Genomic DNA, 27,286 nt, shown 5'->3' with positions numbered 1-27,286 from the left:
TTTGCAAATGTATGGTAAACGAATATAAATGGCTCCATGAAAGATTCTGGTTTTCCGTCTTTTCGGACACTTCGCCTTTCTTTCTTCTCTATGTTCTTCTCCTCTATACGTACTTTTCATATTCTACGGCGGTTTACGGCCTACTCGTACTGACGCTTCCTCAGTGGAATGCACGGCTTGGGGGTAACTTGCACCTGGAAGAAGGTCTCAAGTAATAGAAGACAGGATACTTGCCAATTTTACAGAAGCTCAAGCAAGTAGTCATACTGCGCCTGATAGGGGTCCTAGACTCGTGTGAAGGGTATTTTGCAGGTTTCAACTAAAGCACGATCAATTAAATCGAGAGCACAAAGGTTCAGTAGACAGACATTATACAAATATCAATTGTATGAGACTTCCATTACCACCTGTCAGCTACATGAACTCTTTTGGAGTTGAAATAAGAATACGATTACGGGATACATAATAAACGTATACGCGTATTGGTAATATCGAGGACTTGGCACAGCGTGTCACACGTGCCATGGATCAGTAAGCGGCTATAGAGAGTTTTTATCGTCTGCCTATTGGTGAAGCAACTTACAAAGGGGTCAGGTTTCGAGAAGCCAATACCAAGCTCAAGTTGTTGGATGGAGGAGTTTCAATCGAGTGACCACACTGAGGCAATACATCACCATTGCAAAGCTGAGGAATTTGATAGAGAGAAAAAACTCTGCGAAAAGTGATGGATTGCTCGCTCATAAGTAGTAGAGCCTGTAATAAAAGGATTCTTGGTTATCAACCTGGCAACTGTAGTGCGTGTGTAGACAATATGCATTTTGGACTCACTTTCAAATACTCCAACGATGCGCTACGCCTCTCCCGAACGTCACAGCATTTATACTCTAATCCCCCCATGAAACGATTTAACAAGCACATAATATTCTTGATTCGAATACGATTGACTTCTTCTTTAACTAGAATGATCCCAATTTTTTGTTGTCATGGAGAATAAAAGAAAGATTCTAGGTTAGGTAGCCTCACGCACTTTTGGGTACCCTGAAATGCTCAGCCACAGCTTTCAGCCACATAGCGGGGGTTCATGTGGCTCTACCGTTATCAGCCGATAAGATTTTTCTACATGGAATTTTTTTTAGAGGGGCTCAAAAATTGTGCTGTTGAAGATTCGCAGCTTCAATTTTGCGATTCCGCACAGAGTCCAGATTCAACGTGAGTAGATGCGCGCATTGATTGCTTTGTATGTAAATCTGACTGACATAAAAGCTTCATCAGGTAATCTAGCGAACTTTTACACATTACGATAACTATGTCGAAGCGCACAGCGGACGATCATGGCGACCTGCCGCTGAAGGGTGGTGAGCGCCCCGAGCAGATGGATGTCGATATGGACAAGGATATGGGCGAGTTTGAGGACGAGTTTGAAGACGAATTCGAGAGCGAGGATGAAATCATCGAGGCTGGTGTAGATGGACGGCCAGATGCCGAGAGAGAAGCCGAGGAGAAAGAGCGTAAGTGTCCAACAATAGTAGCACCTTTTGCGCATTGCGCTGGGCTGTTCAACAAGATTCAATTGGGGGCTGTAGCTGACGAAAATTGGTTGATATAGAGGCTATGGAGGTTGATCAAGGAACCTTCATTGTCGGACGAAGCAAGCTAGAGCCTGGCCAGACGCTGGCGCCTGATTTGACGACGTACGAAATGTTGCACGGCCTCAACACGCCCTGGCCCTGCTTGTCCTTTGACATTGTCAGGGACTCCCTCGGCGACAACCGCAAGGCTTATCCTCACACCATGTACACCGTCACCGGAACACAGGCCGAGTCCTCGAAGGCTCACGAGAATGAGCTGCTGGTCGTCAAGTTCAGCGGCCTGAGCAAAATGGATCGCAACGGCGACGACTCCGACTCTGAGGACGACGACGACGAGGATGCCGATCCCATCCTGGAGAGCAAGTCGATTCCTCTCAACTCATGCACCAACCGTATCCGCACGCACCAGATCCCCAGCCAAGACCCTTCCAAGCCTCCCACGACGCTCACAGCCACCATGACCGAATCCGCACACGTCTTCATCCACGACGTTACACCCCACCTCACCTCGTTCGACGTCCCCGGCACCGTCATCACGGCGCAGCAGAACAAGCCCATCTCTACCATCAGGGCGCACAAGTCTGAGGGCTACGCCGTGGACTGGTCGCCGCTTGTCCCCGGTGGAAAGCTCCTCACTGGTGACAACGACGGCCTCATCTACATGACTTCGCGCACTGACGGAGGCGGCTGGGTCACCGACAACAGGGCGTTCCAGGGTCACACCAGCAGCGTCGAGGAGATCCAGTGGTCTCCCTCCGAGCAGTCCGTCTTCGCATCCGCCTCCAGCGACGGCACCATCCGCATCTGGGACGTCCGCTCCAAGTCTCGCAAGCCAGCAATCACGGTCCAAGTCTCCGACTACGACGTCAACGTAATGTCGTGGTCAAGACACCAGACCAACCTTCTCGCCTCGGGAGCCGACGACGGAACATGGGCCGTCTGGGATCTCCGGCAGTGGAAGGGCAACGCCAACAAGCCCCAGCCGCTGGCCAGCTTCAACTACCACAAGGAGCAAGTCTGCAGCATCGAGTGGCACCCGACGGACGACTCCATCGTCGCCCTGGCCTCTGCCGACAACACCGTCACATTGTGGGATCTCGCTGTCGAGCTGGACGACGAGGAGAGCAAGGACACGGCCGGTGTCAAGGATGTGCCGCCTCAGCTGCTCTTCGTGCACTACCTTAAGGACGTTAGGGAGGTGCACTGGCACCCGCAGATTCCGGGCAGCTTGATTGCCACGGGTGAAGAGTTTAGCGTGTTCCGGACTATTAGTGTTTAAGGGTGATGACAAAAGTTTTTGTTCGGCTTTCTTCTTGTATATACCCGTTATGATTATGGGCATACTTCGCTGGTATAGATAGTGGGAGTGTGTAATAGATGGATGAATTATGACATGTTATATGGTCACTATACTGAATGTTTTCTGATGGATGAACAAGCTGCGTTATATTATCTAAAAGGGGGCGAGTGAAGAGCTCGAGGCTGATTTTGGGATTTAGACTTAGAGCAGAGGTAAAAGCTCATTATTATTTCATTATTCGTAATACTAACTAAGTTATTTGAGGTCCTTTTCGGGATTGGTTGTAGGTGAATCTGAGCCATTTCCTTCATGGCTGTTCACTGCAACTCCCACCGTCGTAATTTCACTATCTTCTCCTGCACTCCTGACTGGGGGACCAGTGAAATTCTTGCGCGCATATGCAAAGTACCAGATGAATGCAATCGCTCCAAAACCAGCGAATACCACTGAGGCGTAGTTCATGGTCGTCGCATCAACGGGCAACGAGACAGGCATGCAGAAAATGACGACGGAGAAGACGATCCAGACGATGCAGATGACGTTGATGATGGGGCCCATAACTTTCCCGAGGGGGTAGGGCGAGTGCTCTACAGCTTTGCGGCGCTGAACGAGATTGACGAGAACAGGAACACCATATGACGTAGAGAGACAGATGGTGGCGACGCCAGTGAAGGAATTGAAGGCAGCAGAAGAGCCGAAATAGATGCAGCCGAGAATGCAGTCGACGACCGTGGACAGGACCAAAGCCCAGATGGGCACATCTAAGGACGTGTTGACCTTGCGCCACAACTTATAACCAGGAATAGCACCGTCTCGTGCAAAGGCGTATGTGCATCGCGAAGCAGCCGTGAGAGCTCCAATACCGGCAAACATCAGGATTCCGAGAATGAGAAACAAGAGGCCAAAACCGCCCGCCGCAGATCCCGTGACGATCTTGAAGAGCAAACCGATTGGCTGAGAGTTTGCGACAGTGAGCAGCGTCTGGACGTCAGGGAGAACAAAGAGGAGCGGAATAAGATAGATGACGCCGGTGAAGCCAGCGGCAACGACGGAGAGGACGATGGCCTTGGGGACTTCGCGCTCGGGATTCTGTACTTCTTCGCACATGGCGGCAACCATGCCGTAGCCGGTAAGGGTATAAGCAGCTATACAGAGAAAAAGGATCAATTATTAGTTAAATGACCTGATTGAGAAAGGGACAGGGAATGAGACAGCACGAGAGCCTACCTTGGAGGAGCCCGACGAAAAAGGACCAGCCGGTTGGCCATCCACTGCTTGATGCGTCATAGTGGGCAAAGACAAATTCGCCAGATCGTCGGTGGTCGGCCATTGTGAGCAGAGTAACCATAATGATTATGACACTAGCAGCCGTCCAGTATATACAAACTTTGTTGATGAGGTCCAAATATCGCGAGCCGAAAGCATTGACCAGAGCGCAGACCAGCATGACGGCCCAGAAGCACAAAACTGTCTGCCATGTATTCGCCACAAAATCTTCGTTGAAAATAGAGATAGCGCTCAGAATCAGCTGCGCGCCGGAGAAATTGATGCTCAGAGTGACTGTCCAATTGCCAACGAGGGTAAGCCATCCGTCCACGAAGCTGACTAGAGGTGCCCATTCGCGAGAACTCAGCATGGCGGACCAGTAGTAGACACCGCCGGCCGTGGGGAAGACGGCGCAGATTTCGGCGAGAGAAGCGGCTATGCAGATGGAGATGAGGGAGACGAGCACCCAGCCCCAGAGCACGGTGACGGACTGGCCATTGGTGAGTGTGATGTATAGAGTGGTGCTGAGGCCAAAGGGAACGGCCATGATTGCGAAGGAGAGGCCGAGGATGGACATCATGGAGAGATGACGGGGCAATTCGGCCTTGTAGCCCAGCGAGGCGAGGGCCTGGTCGGCCGTCTGGGCGCCGCTGCCAACAGAAGAGCGGCGGCGGCGAGTATCCATGGCTGCAGAAAGTTCTCGTCTATGTCTGTGTATATGTATGTGTAAGAGGCACGCGATGCCAATCGGTGGTTGTCGGTGAGGAATTGCTTCCTAGGTAATCAGTGAGGGCGAGTCTAGGCAGGCGCCAATGTGTTGTCAATCTCAATGTCTAGCCAATTCCAGAGCCATGCAAAGCAGAGAAACAAAGAAAAGAAAAGGAAGAGGAAAAAGGAAAATATGAAGAGAAAGAAGAGACAGGTTGCAACTGGAGACATGGCCAGGGCTGTAGATAAGAAGCTCGTCAGATGCTATCTATCTCGTGCCGCAGTGGTTCGTCCGATGACGACGGCCGAGGCTCCTCAATTCTATTCCATGTTTGATGCGCCCTCCGCAGCGTCGCTGTCGCGTGCTAGCTGCTTAGCCTGGCCCCTAGTCGTGGCTTCATCTCGAACGAGTAACGGCGGTGCCGATTCTGGCCCAAGCATTCGCTGGCTGACGATAAGCTTGTTTTGCCCTGCTGCTTGCCGGCGTCGAGGTAAGCGATGCCGATGTCTCAGATTTCCGATTTCCATGTGGCATCTGCAAGTAGTCTATATGCTCCTCTCTGATCTGTACAATGCGACCCTCATTGAGCGTTATTCTCTTCTCCAATTCAGCTGAAAGGCCAAGCGATGGCCCGAAGGCAACAGCGCATGATAGCGATGCAACGCAAATCGGACCGCACGAGTCAAGGGTTGTATCCGCCAGGGATCAAGACCCAGCAGTAGCCAATCCTCAGCGCTCGCCGTTGTCGATTTGCGGGGAGGCCGCGGCAGCATGGCGAGATAAGCATCCCGTTTCGTCTTTGGGGATACTCGTAAAGGCAATGACTGGAGAACATTGCACAGGCGACGCCTTTGATTCGATTGCAGATTCACATGTCGCACGAGTCCCACATGGTGCGCGATAACGGCGTCTTCCCCAGATCTCGAGCAAGCGCTAAGGGTTGCTGTTATGTAAATGGTGTCGATTGACGTGCGGAGAGGAAGCAGGTGAAGCACGTCAACTTGTTCAGCTGAAAACTGTTGATGTGTCCAAGGCAAGGCATCTTGAATCATGAAGCTTTATTATAAGAGCCGTGATAGCTGACTAACAGATGATACTCCTTCAAAGCAGGAAAGCACGCTGAGCACTGCAACTGCCGTCTCCGACTGCTGCTTACATCACCCCCTCTGATCTATCTCCATCCTCTCTCCCTCACATTCACATTCATCCCTCTTTTATTTCTTTTGCCATCATTCTTTCCAATCGCCGCCAATCTATAATTTCTCACCATTAACATTGTGTCCATTCTCTCCATTCACCTTCTTCTCCGGTACCACAAGCCCTTCCACAAGCCCTCGCGCTTCCTGCAGCGTTTCTCCCATGCCGGCCAGCGCCTTGACATCGGCTGCCACGATGATGAAGGACATGCGCTCTGCAGCCTTCTTGAAGGACTCTGGGGTGCCAAAGGGAGGGCTGGAAAAGGCAAAGCCACCATAGGGCTTATCGTGCTTGTCAAGGACATCAAAGAACTTCTGGCGAGCCTCTAGCCACTCGGGCTCGTTACCGCCCATGCCATAGTTGCTTGCCAAATTCATTTCTACACGACAATCGAGACTTCCGAGCCACACCATGTCGATATCGGGCACCTCGGTGAGAATGGCGTCCAGGTTGTTAATGCCTGGCGGACGAAGAGTTAGCTAGGGGGTCCATTTGACGGATGGCTGCGGACAAGCTGAATCTCAAAGCTGAGGGAATGAAAACACACCTTCTAGCGATTCAATCTGAATCATGATGGCGGCCTGATCATTGAGCGCCTGAAAGATATCTCTGCCCGGCTGGAATGCCATATCTGTGACACCAGGCATCAGTCGGAAGGGGGGTGCCGAGCGAGTGCCCCTTTGTTTGGACCCAAACTTGGCTGATGATATGACATGCTTTGCTTGCTCAACAGTTTCAACCTTTTTACATTCGAGTCAGCTTTGCCATCTCACAACATGGCGCTTTATGGTACTATTGATCGCGTGTAACTTACTTGGGGAATGACAAGGCTCGCACCGGCGTCCAGCGCATATCCAATTGAGGCGTGATCGTGTCCTGGCACTCTGACAAATGGAATTGTCCTTCCTTGGCTCATGAAAATGGCCTCGTGAACAATGGTTGTCATCGTCTCCACGTTCATGCTGCTATGCTCCCAGTCGACCCAGACGACATCAAAGTTGAGAGGTGCCACCCAGCGCGAAATTTTCGTGGATCCAAGACCGCCATAGTATCCAATCAAGGGGGGAATCTTCTTCTTGTGAGCATCTCGGATGGCCTGACGGGTGAGGTGAGGCTGGAAAAGAGAGGGCGCAGCATATGCGGCCATGCCTTGTGCTGAAGCCATTGTGAAAGTATGCGTGTGAAAATATTCGGTGAGCTATAAGTTGTTTAGCTGGGTGTGTGAGCTATTGCTGAAAAAGCAAGCGATAGATTGAATGGCTGGTAAATAATGAGATCCGAATGAACGATTGCCTTCCAGAGGCCACCGTCCCTTTTATAGTCCAAGTTGCTTCACCTCAACTCCAACCAATCCTTCTGCTCACCTGTTGTGAGCTCCTTACTTCAACTAAGGCTTACCCGCTCGTGAGCTTATTGCTTCAAGGAGGGTCAGCTAGGTACAGGTTAGCAGGATGAGGCGACACACCCTTTACACCCTCCACACCCTCCAGGATCATTATATCAAGGTTAATGGCTTAATCAACAGCCCAATTTTGGAAAATGACCCGCTTATATCCAGAATTCACCTACTAATACAAGAATATGAAAGTTGATTGATCGAAATGTGCATACAACGATGGGCGAACAAACGCTGATCATATCCGCGAAACCCCTATTATTCGGCAACAAAAACACGGTGCGGCTAAGAGTTATCATCTAAAACTACAGATTTACGACAAAAGTCCTTATTATTGAGCTCTTTTCGGCGGAATTAACGGTGAATCGGCGATAGCATGAGTAAGGAGCTCGATTTGACAGATGGAGATATGATGAATGCCGGACATCATATCACCACGGCTGGCGTACGCCACAGCCTCCTTCTTGGCGGCTTTAGCCCACCCCGCCGCTTGAAAGGGACATTTTGTCCATATCTAGCCAATTTCTGGGCTCTTGAGATATCGCATGTGCGGACTCTTTGACTTGATTCTCCAATTTACATAACTTGTCCGGAATTAATTACTCCTAGCCTCCGGATATCAGGTATGATGATGCAAGATTGCTATCGCTAGACCTAAAACATGAGTTATCACAAGTGACAGCATGTAGTCTGTATAAAATACAGTAGGGACTTGAATGACAGATAATGAAGCCTGAACAGCCCCGTCATCATATTCACATTCAACCGAACCAATCGATGGCAACTGCTCAATGGCAACTGCTTATGTGTAATTGACTAGATCCATGGCGCCGGAAATAGTTGTACGAACTCCTGTTACCACCGAAATTGAGGCACTGTTGCATTCCTGGGATCTATTCTCCCAAGTTGATGTAGCGTGTCTCACGTTGGATCGCTGGAGGCTTGTATTTGGGTAGCAAAGAGGGTCGATTAGCGCAGCCAAAACTGGATGTCAGTCTTATGAGACTTTTTGACTCTTATTTTTCTTGAGCCATAGGGCTGAGGCGGGGCGAGAAGAATAGTAGCCACCGGTATACAGGATGCTCAATTGTTTGTGTGTTGCCACTGTCTCCTTGTGGAACCATTTTGGCAAACAAGAATGGACAAGAGCATGTATTCTGTCCTTCTGCTCGCAAAACACCTCGCAAACTCTTGCCATGTTTCACAGGTGCAAGAACAAGGCAGAATTGAACGTATTACCCTCAACTATTTTGGCATCTTCCTCCACTGGGGCATAGATGAGGACACACCATGGGGTTCCCAAGGGGGCCAGTCTCTTTGTCATGGGCTGATTTTCTCCCGTCAGAACTAGGAACATGGCTAACACGCCCGACCACATCAATTGCCTTCACCGACGCTGGGGCTTCTCCGGAGGGACCTCTCTAGTGTGATGTGAGATCAGGGGGATAAGTTCATACCGTGGATTATGATTCTTAGGCTTTTGCGGATCGGCTCCTTCGGCTCCACACTTCCGGCGGCGAATCCAACCTCAGTGCGGCAACAGTTCCGCCAGTGTGTGAACACTGTAAGGGCCGGGGAGCCGGTGCGCCTCTGTGGTGCGGAATCAGACTTTTGGTCAAAGCCGAAATGCAATTGCGGAAATGTGATGTGTACACTCTATGAACTCAAAGCCATGGAATTGGTATACATACTTTTTGTCATTGGATTTGGGTCATAATTCAGTTTAATCCATGATTCACTTGGAATGCTTGCTTATCCTGAGAAGAGCAAGCTCGTCGACTACTCGCACTGTCAGCATTTTCCAAACTCTATCGACCCAGAGTCAGCAGTGGCTGCAAAACCCTGAGCCACAAGAGCCTTGTGGGGACACTACGAATTCCGCTCTGGTTTACTCAGTGCATTCTTCATCTGCTGCCTAGTTGAAGACGGTAAAGACGGCAAGGAACGAGACAGCTTACCCCTTAGTCCTATCACTGAGTTGGAATCAGAGCCCGCTATCAGACTTGGCTGCTGATAGTGTTGTGATACACATCACATAACAATTCAACTTGCATATAAATAGAATAGAGGTTTGCCAAGAGTGCTGAAGAAGTTGTATTGAACCTGGTCCAATTACCTCATCTGCTCCGAGCGATATCTATCATTTGTCATAGAGTCCGGTATCAGGTAATTCGCCGTAGCGTATTCTATTTTAATACAAATCATTAAGCGATGCCTTATAGGCTCGGAAGGACCACTATTTAAGGTGCTTCCCGTGTACTATTGACAGAAGTTCTTGTGTGATAAGTAAGAAATACGGTTATACGTGTACTTCGTAATAGTATAGTCCCGGGCGTGATGCGCTAGTGCTGTAAGAGTGAAATGACAACCTGGCATGCTCTTATAGGGTCTAAATGGAATTCATGATCTGTACGTATGGAATTCCGTTTTATATGTTTATTAGTCAGGCATAAAATGATGACAATCTTTCATCCTTAATAGAATGTTGTCCATATCATCAACAGGTCACTAATAGATTCCATCTATCGCGAGCCTTTTTGTTTGACGCCCTGAAGAGAATTACTATACCTCTAGTAATTACTATACAATACATATCATATAATTCTTCCATCACCATAAGTTCCAACATTGTTTTCCTAAAAGAGCTAATGTTGCTCGTTGTCCTGCAGCTGCTATCTCCCCCACGCACGCTTTAGCATGAATAAGCATGCTACTAGGTAGTAAATTATCACTCGAGTCAGACTAGTTTTGCTACTATGAGCAACACGAACAGTAAACGGGCAACATGCTCGGTAGTTAGCGCTTATTCATCAGGCGCAATCACCTCAAGTCAACAAAAATCAACAAAAAAGTTCATCTCCGGCACGCTGTGTTGGGTTTAGAGGAACGGGGAGAAACAGAACGTTGTAAAACATATGGTTCTGTTGAGCGATAGCCGGAGAGGGTTCACTAGGCCACATCTGGTGGCAATGGTTCCCAGTTCTTTGGGGATCGGCTTACGGGCTGGCGGGGAACTTGCTTACTCCGGGAACCTCGACATCCATACGATCGGGTGGTTCGTTGAAGGCCGAGCGGTGATTTAACTTGAGTTAGTGGATGACTGCGTTTCTTTCGAGATAATGCTAAACTGTGAAAATGGGAAAGTGACTCAAGTCTTCGGACGATTGCTACTTTGAGGAGTTACTCACTTATACACTTGCATATTGCGTTATAGTTATCTCTGATTCGGATTTCGGATTTGCGCTTTGAGGCTGTGCATGGAATTCTTCGTGGCCGACGTCAGTACGGATAAAAGTCCGCGGTCTAGCATTTTTGTTCAAGCATTTCTCTTTTGCGTCACAATGAGAGAAGCGGTAAGCAGCCGCGTTTGCTGTGGCTTGGGGACATCGGCAAATTAAGGTTGAAATCCAATTTGCCGACTTCTCTTTGAACCTATCACAAAATACTACATAGGGTGAGCTTCTACAGCGGTATAATCCTAATTCCCTCTTCAAGTTTGGTCCTAGATCAATCTCAGATAATCTCACATCAGTTTGAAAACGGAATTCGGATGTGTTTTGCCGTATTGTCATCAGATCTCATCGCTTCGAGATTCCAAGATGAGACTGTCGTCCGCTTCTGGGAGGTTTATATACTTCATATGCGGCCGCTTGTTTCCACCAATCAGATAGCATAATGGTTTCGTGGTCTAGTTGGTCATGACATTTCGTTAACATCTTTCGTTGACACCACCGAAAAGGTCCCCGGTTCGAGCCCGGGCGAAATCATTCTTTTTGCATTTGACGCATTTAATTGATATCCGATTCCCTTTTTGTTCTTTTGTTTATTTAATTTTCATGCGCTGCTCTATCAGGATACGAAACTTGTTGTAGTCTTGAAACATCGCGCCTCTCATTTACATGATACACGATTCATCCTTGCGCCAATACAAGCGCAATGACTTGCATCCGTTAGTGCTAAAATGCGGAAAGGCAATGCTGTATGGACGTTGCAGAGCCATTCTATACACTGATTTATTTTCTCAATGTCTTAAGCAACTCCTCCGAGTGCTGTAGCCAACAATTCTATCCTCAAATTCCCAATGCCTTGATCACATAGCCAAATGAGTGATAAATAGGCATTGCATGTAAAGCTGTTGCTATAAATTCCTTTATTCTGTACATTCCAGTATTCCAATGAGTGCTACTCTACATTACAAGGGTCTCTTTATACTATTATCCAACGTTAGGCGGAACGTTGCGAGATTGGCGTCGTATTCAATCGCCTTCGCCACGCCGTACCACTATTCAATTGTCCCACTACCTCTAGCGTGTGTTATTTATTTTGGGACTAATGTGCGTCTGCCTTGCGCATGAGGCTCGTTGTTTCGAATACTGATCCTTCTTCTTTACTAAGTCAGGTTATAGGGCTGAAACCTGTCAGTCATACAAGGCTGAGCAGTTCAATGAACGAGTGCTCCCAAACACAGCCTGGTTCTGACAGATTTAGAGAAATGTTTCACTCGAGGTTACATGTGAGTAGGAAATGTTTCTCATTTTTTTAGGATCATTTCGAAATAGAAGTGACTTGTCTGGCAATCAGGTCACCGGCAATGGCTCAGCTGTGCAACTGACCCGAGAATCCTATTTAATGACACAGAACGGGACTTGAAGATGTTTTATCAATGATAAAGAAAAATAGGTAATTTCCGGGGCTGCGGTTGACACGGCAAAAGTGCAATTGCCGAGGCGCACTTTGGACGAATTGGGCGTAGAATGCTACCCTATCTGAATGACATCGACAAAAGGAATTAGGGATTATATTTCGGGTCATATGCTGTTGTTATCTGCAAAGTCATAACAAATGATACATGATATTCAGCTTCAAGAGGAAGGCTTAGACAGTATCTTGTATCTTGTGCAATGGGGCTCCTTGACTGTTTCCATAATCAGAATGTCATGATCAGGCAATTGGGCATATCGGTTAATCATAAATCAATGGACTTGGCAATCTGAAATGACAAATTAACGTTACAATAACATAAAATCAATTTGATTCTGAATGGAGACATCACATGGACATGTAAGAATCCTGTAGCGCCTTTTGTAAAGGTGCATCGCGTATGACCAACGTGAACTTGCTTCTAGTAAATCCTATCATCATGTAAATGAATGAGAGTCTTTAGTCTAGTTAGAAAGAAGATATATCTTTCTTTTGATAAATAGTTCGCAATATCAACGTCTATCGGGCGCAGCACTCTGTTCATGTCCGAGCCCACCTCGGATATGTGCACATTTGACAAAGGAACGAGAATGCACATTGATAATATTCCGCACAACCGAAAGTAGAGACAAAAACTTTTGAATTATAATTCGATTCATAATTCAAAAGCAATCTCATGATACTCGGTATCGCAGAGTGAGTGTTGCCGACGCAGTGTAAATGTTGGCAGTCAGCAGTCATGCTGGCTCTTGTGCTGACATGGAACTGCACTTTTCGGTCAGCATATCAGCCTATCCCGCCTTTCGGCCAACCTTCATCCTTCAGGACGTTGAAACGGTATGGGTTGGTAAATGCATTGCCCTATTCTGTTCAGCTTGGATGGCATTCGGCCATTCAACGTGTTCGTCAGGGCCGCGTCACGCTGACAGCGTGGAAAGATATATAATATTGGGATAGGGAATGAAGATATTGTCCATCAGGTTCAGAACAGCACCATTAACAAAAGAGAAAAGATATAACATACCAAACACTCCAATACTTACCCTTGTGACAATCGAAATCGCCATCATTGACAAAATGAGACTCCCTCTTGTTGTGGTTATGGCTTCCGTAGCTGGTAGGTTCATCTCTCCCTTTATATAGAAATTTGAAAAGCAATGAGCAAAACCAACACAAGTTTCAGATGCCAACGGCACCAACAACACTGCCGGTCAATCAGGATCCTCAGGATCTGGTGCGCAAAACACTTCGGCTAGTACACCAACATCTGGAGCTGGAGGATCTAGCTCGACTTCTGGATCTCAGAAGAAGTGATGCAGCGAGACAACATTCTACGACTTTTGCACTGGATGCAGAACTCGATTGTATTTTTCACAATTTGGCATGTTTCGACTAGAGGAGTTAAAGAGGGCAACCACAGGGCTATCGCATTTACGGGCGCCAGTCATAGATCACATTGTACTTCTAGCTTAGATTGAATTGGACTTTTGATTCATCCTGTAACCTGTCATCTTCCACCTGCATCGGACATCGCCGTGCTGCAATGTGATTTGATACCGGGGCTGGAGATCGATGCGTATGCGTGTGCGTAGACTTCCATGGGATCAAAACGAACCGGTTTTTGGTCCGGAATCTTGAATGAGCCCGTTTTATTGGTTAATTTGGCCTTTGATGGGATTTTAGCTCGCTATTGCCGCCGGGCCACTTATATCCGAGAAGTAGTCCAACAACCCGGGCCAAGTAAGACTGGCTGGATGAAATCCATGTACTATTCGCTGCACATTCTACGGTAATCTCGCATCACTTTACGCTCTTCGAAAAACGGTAATGAATGACTTTCTTCTTGTGGAAATACGCCGCGCTCTGCTACGTCAGCGACGAGTTACCCAACACAGCTGAAGCTGTCGCCAGATGAGATCGCCCACTGTTGTTATTAATAATGTGAGGCGCGTATTAGCTCCAGTCTGTGGGACAGACTCACAAAGTCTGCCTGGCATTAGCATCATGCAAATATTCATATTTAGCTATGGCGCACGATGAAGCAGCGTCATCTAGACGCGCCATTGCTCTGCTTTACGGCCCAGCCGCAATTCCCGTGATCAATCGACGCAAGTATGCCTTGATGCCAGGGGCAATCCTTCTGGGGATCCTCCTGGGTTTCTGCGCCTCGTCCTGGGCGCTTATTGGGCCAACCGCCAAACTGACATGGATCTTGTGCATTCGCCACACTGCTTTGGCGGGTTTACCATGGTCCCGTGAAAGCCAACTGCCGCAGCGTCTGACGATGGCCGTGATGAAGCTTCGTCAATCTGGAATTCCGCGTAGACCGCGTATACCGAATGCTGCAATGAGTCAATCACCGAGCTGCCTCTCGAGGTCATTATTCGGAACGTCGTCATTCCGCTTCGTCTTCCGGATGTTCCCATCTCAGGAGATGATCCCTTGAACCATCAGCTTGGGCGCCACCGATTGGCCAGCCTTACAACCATCCCCTGCATCGATTCATCGCACTTCGCACTTTGGTTTGCTTGGAATCCAGCCCGCGGCCCCATGGTCCCTTTGCTTAGATCGAACGGCTCCGCCATTGACTATTCCTAGCAGTCGCCCAAGCCGCATCGCATCCGGTGCTTTTGTGGTTCCTTGCAGCAGCCTTGCTAACCCAGATCAAGCAAGCAACCTTGCAGGATCGCCACAGTCGCAAAAAAGGCAAAATGGGCCGCCAAGATGGACGAGTTTGGCCACCGTCACTGCGACCATCTAGCGTGTTGATGCGTTTATAGATGCCGTGTGAGCGCCAATTCGAGCCACAAATGGCTTCTTTCAGCCAAGATGATAGCATCCCCGGTTCTCGGCTACGCACAAGAGTGGTGAAAGGTGTGGCTTGTTGCAGGAGATGCTGCTAAGCTGTGTGCCCGCCCCCAATGCCGAGGGTGTCTACAATAAGATTCCCAGATTCCTTCCAACATCCCTGTCCGTGCCTGACAGAAATGTTTAAATAATGAGACAAGTTTTTGGAACTGCACTTTTTATCTACGACAACTATACTATGTAACTAGAGAATTTTTATTGCAAACGCGACCATCGTCTACCGTAACAAAGAGCAAAGTGATCATGGCGACCTCATCCTGCACTCCGGACCGCCCCACCGGCAACCGACATGAACTGAGGCTTTGCATTCAAAATGATGAAGGGATTGAAGAAAAAATTAAGCTTGATAGCATCGTCGATGCTGAAAATGCTGCAAAAGAGAGACGAAGGAAGCAGAATAGAATCGCCCAGCGCAAACATAGTAAGTCAAGACAGCTCATGATACGCAGTATGAGAATATCTACTAACGATTACTATCATGCAGGACGCCGGAAAGCTGAGCAGAGACTTTCTGAAATGTCCAAATCACCAGATCTCCGCACATCGCCACACGCTGGACCTTGCTGCAGCTGCGTCACTAGACGACTAGAGATTACACCTCCGGAGGACTACAACCGGAGCTTCATATCTATCACATCGCCAAACTCATCATACGGCGCTCTCACTCCCTCGGCCATATCCGACTATGATAGGAGCCAAACACTATCCGCTGATATACCCAATCCATGGACTCCCTTTTGGCCAGCGGCATCTCCTCTATTCGATACCGACTCCAATGTTCTGCCGTCTGGGGACACGCTTGACAATCACAGCCACAGCCCTATTCCTAGCTCAGCGTCGTTGGACGTTCAGCCTTTTCAGGATTCGCAATCATCGCCATCAGCCCTGTCTTACGACGCTTCCATCAGCCTCATAAGCAGACCAAAGAGCAATTGTTTGTCACCAGAAGGTCACCTCGGAGGCCAGTTTCCTCTTCATTTAGCTGCTAGAGGTGGATTCATGGGCATCATTGGCCTCCTCGTCAGTAGAGGAGCTAGACTAGATGCCAAAGACACTTATGGGCGAACTGCGCTTCACTATGCCGCCGAGGCTGGACATCTTGAGGCCGTCGGCATGTTACTTTCTGTCGGGGCGAATCCATTTCTGGTAGACAGCGAAGGGTGCAACAGCCTACATATTGCTGCTAGTAAAGGGAGAGAGGATATAGTGCGTGTGTTGATGGAGCGGGGGATGGATCCAAATCTGGGGGTTGGACGCGATATTGAAAACTCGGGATGCTCTTGAGACACGTCCGGTTATACAAACATACACAACTCAACCGGACCGTCTTAGTAGCCCTCTACTCCTCATTTTATTCTTCTTGTACATAGATAAATACTTTTGTCCACTTTCACATTAGGATACTTCATTGAAACTTAAAAAAATAAATAAATGAAAATACAACAAAATATGAATTCTACTACTCATCTTGTGCAACGCCAATGGCATTCGTATTTCGAAACTGTGAGCGCCACCTCGCCGATCAACCCCCCTGTGTGTAACCCTTATACGTCTCGTGTGTCACAAGTAAAAACTGAATCTTACCGTATATTTCGAAGGAAGGGGTTTAGTATGATGGCTCAATTGATCCCGAATTTTGAGTCTAGAGTTGAAGGATGTGTAATGAGGGCTAATTGATGTGGCGATGCTCGTCTTTGGCTACCACCTGCCCATCACCAAGGCGCTTATAGATGATGGTGACAGCCTCACATTGCAAATATTTAGCCCGATCTCCTTGAAGTTAATATATATTACCGCCTCTTCGGTAAGGTAAGCGAGACAGATGCAGCTAGATCCGCAGCAGCTTCTAAAAATACTGTGCCTGTTAATGAAGCGGATCGCGAGAGGCGCAGCCGCCACTAACAGTGCACGGTTATAACTGTAGGCACTAACACCGCTAATCGCTGCCTAAAACTCACGACTCGATACGAGATATTTCATCATGCATTCACGGGTTGTCTACTTGCCATCCATTGATGCTTATGAGGTTGGAGTCTTAGCGACTTTGAAACATACTGTACATTCTCAAACAGACTCATAAACAAAAAACTTCATTCATCACCAAATTCGATAGCCTCTACATCAGTTGCAGCACGTTCAATATGGTTTGGTTTGTGCCCCACGACAATCTAGATGTCCTCACATGCTATCTTCTCGCCGACATCTCCAGCGATGAACTTCAAGCCTTCAAATCAGCCTTCGAATTAGGCAATAATGCACGCTTCGACCCTAGGCTTCACATCAAAATAGTCCGTCCACCTGAAGACTATATCGGGAAATCTCATGAATACATCCGCCGGAAAGAAGACGAGGCAGGTCGAGAAGAGAAATTCCTCATCCTGGATGATGAGGCTGTGAAAAGGAATGCCGTCTGGTACATCTCCTACTTTGCGGATCAAGAGTACGTCAATTGGGGACAAGCCGAGAGCACAGATGTCTTGTGGAAGATGCTCATCAGGACGGACAAGTTGTCGCTCGTCTGGGTCAACTACAGCATTGGCAACATGTCGCTTGATGAGGATTTGCGCAACTGCGGGGTAGAATACCCCGTAAAGCCCGGGTTTGAACAACCCAAAGTGTTCGATTTTGAGACAGACATGCAAAAGGATCAGTATCGTCAGCCTGTTTGGGTTAGGGTAGAGCCTGGCGAGTATGAGATTAACAAAGGCGGCGAAGTGATGGGGGATTACATTGCGCCGCCAAATATGTATGCTAGATTGAAAGATGAGGTGGCAGAGGCGGTGGGCGTCATCAACGACTGGACGATGTATCAACCGACCGGCCCGTTTCGACTATCGGATGGGACGAAGAAGGAGTTCCCTGAGGGCACTATGATTCTTCAATTGAAGTGGAATCCTGATTTTGCGTGGCCACCTTACAAGTGGCCTGAGGGATCTCTATAATGCAAGAGTTTGTATTGAAATGCTGGGAGAGCATATGCAAGGTTGATTCTACATGTATGTAATGCCATAAAGAGAATCATGCTAGAGGAGTTTGGGATAAGCATGCCAAGTGATTTTATTCAAGATTGAATTCACAATAAATAGGTCTATATGAAATAAAAAGATTGTGGAAGATATGTACCTAAAGATTTGAAGCAAACATATCTTTTTGTTCAATATTCTCCAGTCTCCCTCCACTGGTATATTTCACCTGTCATATACAGCAGTGGCCTGTGACTTGAAATTCTTCTCTGCCGTGTTATAAGCCCATTCGCTAAGCATGAAGGGACACTCAGTCTCAAAAACCGTTACCGAAATCCCATCATCCTGTAGCTTTACGGGCTTACTGGTGTCCTGATTCAAGTACAGCTGATACTCCTCTTCCGTCTGCCCATGCGGCACCATGGCCGCGTTCATCCAACCTGCAAAGGGGCCGAACTTTGTACCACCGTTGAAAGGGAGTGCCGGGTCGTTGATGACCGGGAAGATGACCTCCGACATCGTATTGCGATGGTACCATGGGACCCGGAGCGTGTCTTCAGTTGCCTCCCAGCGGTGAAAGGCTCTTTTCCAAACGCTCGGGCTTGCAGGACGCAGTATAACGAAGGGTCATGGTGATCAAATGCAGCATTGCTAAAAGAGTTGAAGCGCATCATGTCGTACTTGTAAGGATAGAGCGTGCCCTGCCAACCAGCAACATTAAACGGCGTGGAGTCTTGTGTACATGACCATAGTCTGGTATCAAGACGCGTGATGATAGTCCACGGAGAATTTCCATTATTTGCAACAGCAATGCCGTTGATAACTTCGCCATCGAAGAACGCTGTGGGAATTTGGAAGTCTCGCGGGTTGGCGAGGCCCACCGACCCAACGATACCGAGCTCTGGCAATCGAAAATGGCCTTGATACAGCTCCCAGATGTAGCCTCGACATGGCTTTCCATCGACCAGCGCTACTCGATATCGGATTCCACGCGGGATAACGGCAAATTCGTTGGCTCTCACCAGCAGCCTGCCCAGTTCCGTGGTGATATCCATCGCGCCCGACTGGGGGACAATCAAAGCCTCACCATCCTGACTTGAGAATACAGTATGTGGCTTCATATCCTTGGTGAGTTTAAAAACCCAGAGAGCAACGCCATTTTTCTGCCTTGCGTTTCCATTGCTTCCTAGCAGATGCTGCTCTGTCCAGTCACCTTCGCTGACCGAGGCGAAGTCGGACCACCAGTAACCATTCGGCGTGAACTTTGTCGGTTCTGCTGGATTAGCAGTTTCCAATTCATGATGCCACGGCTTGAATTCGGAGTGATCATAGGAAGATTGGGAACGATATGTGTAGGTATGCAAGTTCTCTGCCCGTGGAGCTACAAACGCTGTTCCAGAGATCTTCTCCGTTCGACAGCCATAAGGAGCTTGTTGAGGATAGGGGTTAACAAATGCAACTGCCTCGGGAAATGCTTCAGATCTAGTCTCATCAATTAGATTTGAAATGTTTGAACAAGATTGAACGGCTTACTGATGATGATTCCCCAAACCGTCATGATAGGTGTACTTCTCTTTGACGCTAAAGTCCGTCGTATAACGCATGATGTAATATTGTGGATAGTTTAGAAAAGAGCTTTGAAATGTTAGGGAAAGAGATTTTGCTTTAGATGATATAAATGTGTTGAGTATGATGAGAGAAATGGTGTTGAATAGAGAATGACCTGCTTCTTTATAACCTATATGTCGTGCCACAAGACATTGCGGATCACTGAAGGCGTTGTCGCATTTCCAGTGGAGCTGATATCCTGCAGAGACTGGAGAGGAGGCGGGCCAATTATAATACCCATGTTCGTCAAATAGACCGCACATTACTGCACCCCAGGCTCTGATGTGCGGATGAATTACTAACGCTGTAACAGCTCATGAGAATACAAGCGGACAATCTCATTTAGGAGCGTATTACTCCTGAAATAGTCGTGCGGCATATCCCGATCATGTTGTACGGTGTATTCGACGCGGCGTCGTTGGAAAGATTCGCTCTCTCCTCTTGCTGTCGTAGACACATGAGCCCTATGTGTATGTTCAATTAAATGCCATAGAGAGTAATAAGCCACTTAATTGGTGTCATAAAGTCATAAAGAGACAGGCCCCGCCAGTAAACAAGAAAAAGTGCCTGATAGCTATCGTAACGGCAGTAGCATTACAATTCCCGGCGCTTCTTCCAACAGTGTAAAGCGGTCTGGCACCCTCCACCAAGGCTATGAAGCAACTATTGACTGGAAATTTCCGAGACGGTCCTTTCATAGGTCTCGAGTACCAAACGCCTTCCCAAAAGGGTGTAACTGACCAAGATGGGCAGTTCTACTACAAGGAGGGTGAATTGATAACATTCTCCATCAGCAGTCTAATTATCGGAGTGGCGATTGGATCACCATCTTTAACAATAGCTAGTCTACATGGCAGTAGCTATGATAAGATGGAGAACTTGGAGCCAACTTGTGCAGAAACAAATAACCGAGCACGTTTCCTCCAAAGTCTGGGACTAGACGCGGATCTTCGGAGTGGTGTGGTGATAGATGATGCCACTCGCAAAGCTGTCAATACACATGCCAAGGGAATCCAGTTCCTGTCCAGTGTCGAGGAATTTGAGAAAGCACCGGCTGTTTGTGGTGTATTTCGTGAGCTGGGGCTCCGGCTTCGTGGAGCCGCGGAGGCTCGAAATCACTTGCGCCGGGCTCTTCAGGGCATCAGAGTACTGCGAGACGTCAGGATTCCTACCCGTGATGGGAGTTATCTCGTTGCGGATATCTTCTTGCCCATTGATGAAGGATCTCATCCCGTTCTGCTCCGGCAGAGCGTCTACGGCCGTGCATTCCAAACCGGGTCTATTCATAACGAGGCCGAAATGCTAACTGGTGAGGAACGAGAAGCAGCTTGGTTAGAGAAGAGTAGGGAAGAGCTGAACTACTATTTCCGATACTCGGAAACAGCTGCCTCCGCCAACAGCAGTACCTGGGTGCCACAAGGTTATGTGGTGGTTCATGTGGATGTCCGCGGCGTGGGCAAGACACCGGGAACATTGAACGTCTTCTCGCAACAAGAAGCCCTAGACTATTATGACGCTATCGAGTGGGCGGCTCGACAGACTTGGAGTAATGGGAAGGTTGGCCTTTACGGTAGCTCATACAACGCTACCACGCAGTGGAATGTCGCCGCTTTACAACCGCCGTCCCTCCATGCTATGGCTGCGATAGCCTCAGATGCCGATGCTTATCGCGATCTCGCGTACCCAGGAGGAATTTTCCTCAAAAATTACCGCCACTAGTGGTGGAAAGAAAGTGTTGGTCCCGCAAGAAACAAAAACAGCGATGCTGTCGATTTTGTCACCGGGTTAGAAGACCACCCATGGGACGATGGACACTATCATGGCCATGGTCAGAATTCAATCTTGTCCGCCGATTTTTCTAAAATACATATACCTGTAATCACAGCCGTTAGTTAGACGGGCTTTACCCATGGTTGTGCAGGCTTCGAAGCCTATGCCGAGTTGCCATCGCCAGCCAAGCAACTTCTTATCCTCGACGCTGCTGTTCCGGAATACATGTTTGTTGATTGTCAACCTGATCTAGAGGCCTTCTTTAGCCAACACCTCAAGGGACTTATGCCTGATCAGGAGCAATCCCCTATCCGGATGGTAATGCGAACAAGTTGGGGAGCCTTTGAGTGGCAGAATGCGACAACTTGGCCTCTTCCAAACACTGAGTACCGGGAACTCTTCCTCGACGCCAACGGTGCCACGACTATAGGGAATATGACTACTCGTTTGCCCCCTCAGCAGTGGCAGTTCACATACTCTGCAAACGTTCAAGTGGCCAAAGATCTTCCCATGGCTATTTTCGAGTCAGAGCCATTGACGGAGAGTCTCGAATTGGCAGGCCACTTCCGGGCCACTCTGTGGGTAGCGTCTAGATCAGCGGATGCCGATGTCTTTGTCGCCATTCGTGTCTTTGAGGGTGACAAGGAAGTCCATTATCAGACGCGAGCACCCGGTACACGAGCACCACTGACGTACGGTTGTCTTAAAGTCTCTCACAGGGCCACCGATCCAGTGCAGAGTAACAAGGAACGCCCCTGGCATACTCACCGGGAGAAAGATGCCTTACCTCTACTCCCGAACACAGCGGTCAAGATTGATGTAGAGTTGCTAGCTGCTACAGGGCGTATTCCCATAGGCTGCCGACTCCGCGTTGAGATTTCACCAGCAGAAGGACCAGGGGAAATTCCAGGATGGGAACGCGCTTACGACGAATCTTATCATCGGGAAACAGCCAATTCTATATTCACGGGTGGGCTATATGCTGGCTCTATAACTATTCCTGTCATAAGTAGAGAGTAAAAGGGCTCGTACCTTGAGATTAATGATCAAAGTATGAACATTCTTTATTGGATATTTCTTGATTCCATGCCTCATTAACAGTGCTCGTTATATGCGCCCAGAAATGGCTCTAGAGCATGCATTGTACTATTGATGTCACTCAATTGATGAATCTAGCAAGGGGTTGATCCAATCATACCCTCGCAGGAAATCGTCTGATAGCGTCGGAGGCTCAAGGTCGTTCCCATGGTCATAATAAGACCACAAGGTGCTTGCAAACTCAGTAGAGATTGATTCATACCCTGGGCCTAAAGAAGGACCCCGGGTGATAAGCTTTTTAGAGAAGCATGGCTGGGTGGGAACCTTCAGTGAAGCTGATTTACACAATGGTTTGTCAAATCCATGTACTCCAACGGTGCTTCACCAACCCTATTGTCAACAATTTGCAGAAACACCACCAAAGCGACCCAGACAAAATTCCCATGACTTAGTCTCAAGCCTAGCATAAATGGATCCTCTAGATTTTCCTCAATCATGTTGGTTAACTCCTTCAGGAGCGGTGCTGCTCTATATACCACTTGGCCTCCCTTCGTAATTGCAACTTACTCTCATGACATTCCGTACAGCCTACTACGTGTATCGACGAAGTAATCGCGGCGCGGACTCGTAAGTACGTTGTTTGTGAGAAGTATGATGAAGTTAGGGGCCACAGTTTTGATTAAGCGGTTGACGACTTGGAGCCACAGCCTGTAATCATGGCACAAAATGTAACTTCTCTATATTTTATCTTCCCGTTCACAGTACACTTTCGAATAAATCCGCAGCATCTTTCACTGTATATCTGTAACTCCAAGCCGTTTCTCCAGTTCTTCGAACCTTTGAATACTGTTCAAGTCCTTTTCGAATTCTGGTCGAGGTATTTGGAAAGCCTGGAGCATCCGACCGTAGCTAATATCTCCTAATCTACTAATAGGTCGCAGGATCTGTGCAAGTCAGCGCTTTGTATTCTCCGTTTCTATAACCTGAAATGCAGACGCAAAGTCCGGACCGATAGATCAATGACGTTTCTCTCCTGGTTAATGGCATCCTCACGCGCCCAGAAGCGGGTAGCTTCAACGACCTCAAGGGTTCCAGATTTCGTTCCTGGATTGGCTCGACTGTCAAACTCGCGAATGCTCTCGATCTTGGCCTCGATGCTAAAGATACAGTCCTTGACACGAGCACACGAGACGGTCTGGCAGTCATACACGGGAGTCAGACCACTGATATCCCATTCCGAAACGCTATGAAGATACCCTTATCTATTCTGGACCTCGCCAACTATCCCAGATAGACCGCTTCGTTCAAGCCTTATGGATAACGAATGTTGTTGGGAACTCGCTCCAAAGCCGATATGTCTTCAGATATGATAAAAGCACTAAGAGTATCTGCTATAGAGCTATCCAAAAGCTCTATTTCTTAATTGGGAAAGTGTGGGGGGTAGAAACTGCTGTAGAGGTTGATGACAACTCACTGCTGTATAACAAAAGTATAATTAAGTAAAAAGTAGTATCTAAGATACTGTAATATCCACCCCCCCCCCCTTTTTTTTTTGTTTTTAATTTATGTGCTACATTATGCACTATCCCTATCAGGTATTGACCAACAGCTGCTCACCCTATGCCAATTCCCCATCAGCAGATAAAAGTAATATCTAACAATTAGAATATATAGGGGGGTTATCACGCGATCCCTGCCTGTACAAAGACGAGAGGCCATCAGGCTGTGTATATTCAACATAACCACCCTTGCTTCTACGCCTGCAAGTATTATATATCCGATTGCAAACATTTTTCTGACCACTAAATCTGTTGCCCGAGCAGTAATCAGCGTTGCATATGGCAAATGCCGCATTTGCGTATATATATACTTGACATCTAGCCATTGTGCGGCTATATGCCGGAGGTAGTGTAACAGTTCTGGGAACTGTATTAGAACAGAGCCCACGGACACTTGCATATGTAGGTATCTGATTTGCACACTGCACGGGCCCGGCCGCTGAATCGTCACCTCTCGCGGACAAGTCTTCGTCTCTTTTGCTGGTAGCATCTGATATAGTAGCGTTGGAGTCTATCATATCCAAATAGCACTCCGCACCTTGAGTTCCAGTTTGTAGACCGCTAGCGACGACGTCATCGCAATGAGGAATTTCACTGATACCGTATATACCCAGGACTAGAGTGGATATGATAAACAGTTTAATAAACTGGAAGAGTCCCATCTTCAACTTGTCTGTTGAATTCTTCTGAGGATTTGAGCTCCAGCCCTATGTTCGAATTTCCAGCCCGAAGGTCAGACTCCACCTCTTCTTTGCTCTTGTTCAGAAATGTGGCAATTTGGTCGAGAGTGAGGATGACAGATCCAATGCCCTCAATAGGAAGTCGTACAGCGGCTATGCCTTCTGACATGTGTTCTGGCATAAAACTAACGATTTTTTATAAAGTTGATTTATACCAACTCGGAAGTAGCCTGGAGGAAACTATCCATTTATATAGTTGTGTCTTTGGCTGAGTGTATCTACTATATTTGGTTCCTTGCCAAGTGTATTATCCCAACAGCAAATTGATTGATAATTTTTATTACTCTTAGTCTTTGGCTGATTGGTTAGTCTTGTCTCAATTTTCTAAATATCATACGACTTTTCCAGTATACACGTATCAACGGTAACTAATTGTATTCCGTATTCCTGTTTATATAGCCGTGAGTTCCGAACCTTCCGTTTGATTCTCGTATTCTGTCCGTGTGGCCACTTTCTGCAGGCAGTATAGACAGTGATATGATATAAAAATATCCAATAGGCATCCCTATTTGCTTTCATGTTATGGGCCGATGTAGGGCCTCGTGTTACGTTCTGTCATACCATAGCGCCAAACACGGCAAAAGATTAGGCCAGGGCTACAGCCAACAACAGGACTTTTGTAGCAAGTGGACTACAGCCAACAACCGAACTTTTGTAGCAAGGGGACTACAGCCAACAACAGAGAGCATGCTGATCTGATTAGCGGGAGAGGAGAGGGGAGAGAAGGAGGCTTCTTCCTTGATGTCCGACGATCAGAAGAAGTGCTTCGCCGAACAACACTGAAAGTGAGATTACAGCTCAATGGCGTACTGCCGTTGTGATTCGGTATGTTACTTTTGTAGAGGTTTTCCTTGAGCGTCTGCTCCTTCTCGTGCATATCACTTGAGTTTAACCTGCTTGGGGCACGGAGCTGCTTTGCATCTAGCACTCTAACTCTAAAGATGGCTCGGGTGGCCGCAGAAATGTGTTTATTGAGTATGAACTAGTTAGCTTCGTCATCTACTATTATAAAGGTTATTCCATAACTGGGTAGACAAAGATCATTCACCGGTACCTACTGAAGGAGGTTGGTGAGCTTTTATTATACCACATCTAGCTTATTGTGCCATTTCTTAACTAACTATCCAAGTTAGCAAAATCACCAAGCTTTACAAAAGACATAATACCATATATAGGACCCTTGTCGCGGCCATAAGAGCCAGGTCGTGACATGTTCTAAGCACTGTAGGGCGCGTCAATGCTGGTAGCATTAACAGCTTCGATGATGCCTTCGCTAACAACATTGATGACACACTCGCCAGTCTCGACAAGGTTCCACAAAGTGTCCTTGGCTGCTGCAAGTGGACTGTTCACTGCGAAAATGAAGAGCGGTGGGTCGGCATTGATCATCTGGAAAAAGCTCATGGGCGCTAGATTCTCTTTGCTGCCATCCTTTAAGCGCGTCGAGATGAAGACAATCAATCTTAGGACAACAACGCTGATGGATAACTTGTAATTGTCGATGAGTGAGCGACCCGGCTTGTAGGGATCGATGGCGATATGCTTGACTGATGTTTCCACATGAGTTTGGTTGGCTCCATCGCCAAATTTCCAGTCGGGATTTGGAGTCTTTGTGTATTGGACAGAAACAGAACTATCTCAATCCGACCTAGAGGCTTCGACTTGCCTGAAGTCAGTGTGGAAGCTGCGCTTGACCTTGTTTTCCAAGGCTTTACGCTCGTCAGCGCTCATCTTTGACAGCGGATGATGAGCGGCAGGTTGTTGTCGAATATGATCTGGAAGCCTTTCCAATGAAAGCAGAACCCCGTACTTTTGATAACGATAGGTATTAAATGTCGGTAGCTACAGCGTATTAATTTGTCAGGCGATTTATTTTGTATTAAATTGCGGCTTAATTGCCTCCTGGTGGAGTTGCGCTTTTGCGGGCGGATCAATGCATATGTACCCAGCAGAAGTGAGGTGAAATACTCCGCCGATCAACATCGTCGAAATCTACGAGCCCAGTACTTCTCATCGCTGTAAACGGGCTGAAACAGTCATTCAACTACAATGAGAGCTCACAGATAAGAATTGATGCAGAAGCATACTTGTGTCCCAAGCAGCACCCCGATAATGTACAATCCATAGAACTTATTTTGCGGGATGTAAGAGGCGGCATAATTCATTGCGCACTAATTCTTCACAGCATGCAGTAAATCCGCCGCTTTTTGTTTAGCCGCCGCCTTAGAGAACAGACAGTGGATTTGATTTGCCTTCATGTCTATTCATCTGTGCTTCAGTCGAGGCATTTACATCGATTATTCAGTATTGTTTTTCCCTTCTAGGCTTGTGTCTTCTAAAGTAAATAAAACTTCATTCATAAAGATGGCCCAAAAACTTCTATTTGCATCTTACTTGCCCAAAGACAAAGAGGCCCGAGATATGGTTCGTGACCAGACAGACCCAAGACCCGGTATTACCAGCTTGTTAACACATAAAAGCTTTTGAGGCACTTAAACGCCATAGCGAACAAGGCTTTGGCGAAAGAGCCTGGAGTGCTGAAGTACATCATTACAACATCAAAAGAAGAATCCACAGACCCT

The 27,286-nt window shown here is 47.6% G+C and overlaps 9 protein-coding genes and 1 non-coding gene across 10 annotated transcripts; 5 read left to right on the top strand and 5 right to left on the bottom strand.

Moving 5' to 3' along the window:
• Positions 1 to 1,158: 1,158 nt before the first annotated feature.
• On the top strand, positions 1,159 to 3,123 carry V8C40DRAFT_247562 (ribosome biosynthesis protein RRB1). The gene is made up of 3 exons (XM_083216358.1): positions 1,159 to 1,209; positions 1,273 to 1,508; positions 1,607 to 3,123. The coding sequence occupies exons 2-3, from the start codon at positions 1,307 to 1,309 to the stop codon at positions 2,866 to 2,868; spliced, it is 1,464 nt and encodes a 487-aa protein (XP_083071909.1). The 5' UTR covers positions 1,159 to 1,209; positions 1,273 to 1,306; the 3' UTR covers positions 2,869 to 3,123.
• Positions 3,065 to 5,071, bottom strand: V8C40DRAFT_247559 (amino acid/polyamine transporter I). Its single transcript, XM_083216357.1, has 2 exons — positions 4,117 to 5,071; positions 3,065 to 4,034 (listed from the first exon to the last, which is right to left on the bottom strand). The coding sequence occupies exons 1-2, from the start codon at positions 4,838 to 4,840 to the stop codon at positions 3,145 to 3,147; spliced, it is 1,614 nt and encodes a 537-aa protein (XP_083071908.1). The 5' UTR covers positions 4,841 to 5,071; the 3' UTR covers positions 3,065 to 3,144.
• A 1,046-nt stretch (positions 5,072 to 6,117) lies between these two features.
• On the bottom strand, positions 6,118 to 7,226 carry V8C40DRAFT_266764 (HpcH/HpaI aldolase family protein; the record flags this gene model as incomplete). The annotated part of the gene is made up of 3 exons (XM_083219788.1): positions 6,118 to 6,521; positions 6,609 to 6,801; positions 6,876 to 7,226. 3 exons carry the CDS (start codon positions 7,224 to 7,226, stop codon positions 6,118 to 6,120), a joined length of 948 nt encoding a protein of 315 aa, XP_083071907.1.
• Positions 7,227 to 11,134: 3,908 nt separating this feature from the next.
• Positions 11,135 to 11,224, top strand: V8C40DRAFT_t139. The gene has a single exon. It is a non-coding gene; the product is annotated as a tRNA-Val (tRNA).
• A 2,011-nt stretch (positions 11,225 to 13,235) lies between these two features.
• On the top strand, positions 13,236 to 13,494 carry V8C40DRAFT_279953 (uncharacterized protein; the record flags this gene model as incomplete). The annotated part of the gene is made up of 2 exons (XM_083221319.1): positions 13,236 to 13,275; positions 13,342 to 13,494. 2 exons carry the CDS (start codon positions 13,236 to 13,238, stop codon positions 13,470 to 13,472), a joined length of 171 nt encoding a protein of 56 aa, XP_083071906.1. The 3' UTR covers positions 13,473 to 13,494.
• Positions 13,495 to 15,269: 1,775 nt separating this feature from the next.
• On the top strand, positions 15,270 to 17,968 carry V8C40DRAFT_266762 (uncharacterized protein; the record flags this gene model as incomplete). Its single annotated transcript, XM_083219787.1, has 3 exons — positions 15,270 to 15,447; positions 15,511 to 16,172; positions 17,099 to 17,968. The coding sequence occupies 3 exons, from the start codon at positions 15,270 to 15,272 to the stop codon at positions 17,966 to 17,968; spliced, it is 1,710 nt and encodes a 569-aa protein (XP_083071905.1).
• Positions 17,969 to 18,214: 246 nt separating this feature from the next.
• V8C40DRAFT_279950 (homogentisate 1,2-dioxygenase) lies at positions 18,215 to 19,593 on the bottom strand (the record flags this gene model as incomplete). The annotated part of the gene is made up of 3 exons (XM_083221318.1): positions 18,215 to 18,429; positions 18,525 to 19,471; positions 19,523 to 19,593. 3 exons carry the CDS (start codon positions 19,591 to 19,593, stop codon positions 18,215 to 18,217), a joined length of 1,233 nt encoding a protein of 410 aa, XP_083071904.1.
• A 658-nt stretch (positions 19,594 to 20,251) lies between these two features.
• On the top strand, positions 20,252 to 22,387 carry V8C40DRAFT_275331 (Alpha/Beta hydrolase protein; the record flags this gene model as incomplete). The annotated part of the gene is made up of 3 exons (XM_083220695.1): positions 20,252 to 21,276; positions 21,331 to 21,488; positions 21,519 to 22,387. 3 exons carry the CDS (start codon positions 20,252 to 20,254, stop codon positions 22,385 to 22,387), a joined length of 2,052 nt encoding a protein of 683 aa, XP_083071903.1.
• An 809-nt stretch (positions 22,388 to 23,196) lies between these two features.
• V8C40DRAFT_266759 (uncharacterized protein) lies at positions 23,197 to 24,813 on the bottom strand (the record flags this gene model as incomplete). Its single annotated transcript, XM_083219786.1, has 3 exons — positions 23,197 to 23,349; positions 23,415 to 23,600; positions 24,613 to 24,813. 3 exons carry the CDS (start codon positions 24,811 to 24,813, stop codon positions 23,197 to 23,199), a joined length of 540 nt encoding a protein of 179 aa, XP_083071902.1.
• Positions 24,814 to 25,919: 1,106 nt separating this feature from the next.
• V8C40DRAFT_266758 (flavin reductase family protein) lies at positions 25,920 to 26,435 on the bottom strand (the record flags this gene model as incomplete). Its single annotated transcript, XM_083219785.1, has 2 exons — positions 25,920 to 26,312; positions 26,400 to 26,435. 2 exons carry the CDS (start codon positions 26,433 to 26,435, stop codon positions 25,920 to 25,922), a joined length of 429 nt encoding a protein of 142 aa, XP_083071901.1.
• Between the last annotated feature and the right edge of the window lie 851 nt (positions 26,436 to 27,286).

The sequence above is a fragment of the Trichoderma camerunense genome (genome assembly GCF_050948025.1).
Source record: "Trichoderma camerunense strain CBS 138272 chromosome Unknown V8C40scaffold_11, whole genome shotgun sequence".
NCBI lineage: Eukaryota > Fungi > Ascomycota > Sordariomycetes > Hypocreales > Hypocreaceae > Trichoderma > Trichoderma camerunense.
The sequence above is the reverse complement of the archived record's forward strand: the minus strand, read 5'-3'. Positions and strand labels throughout refer to the sequence as shown.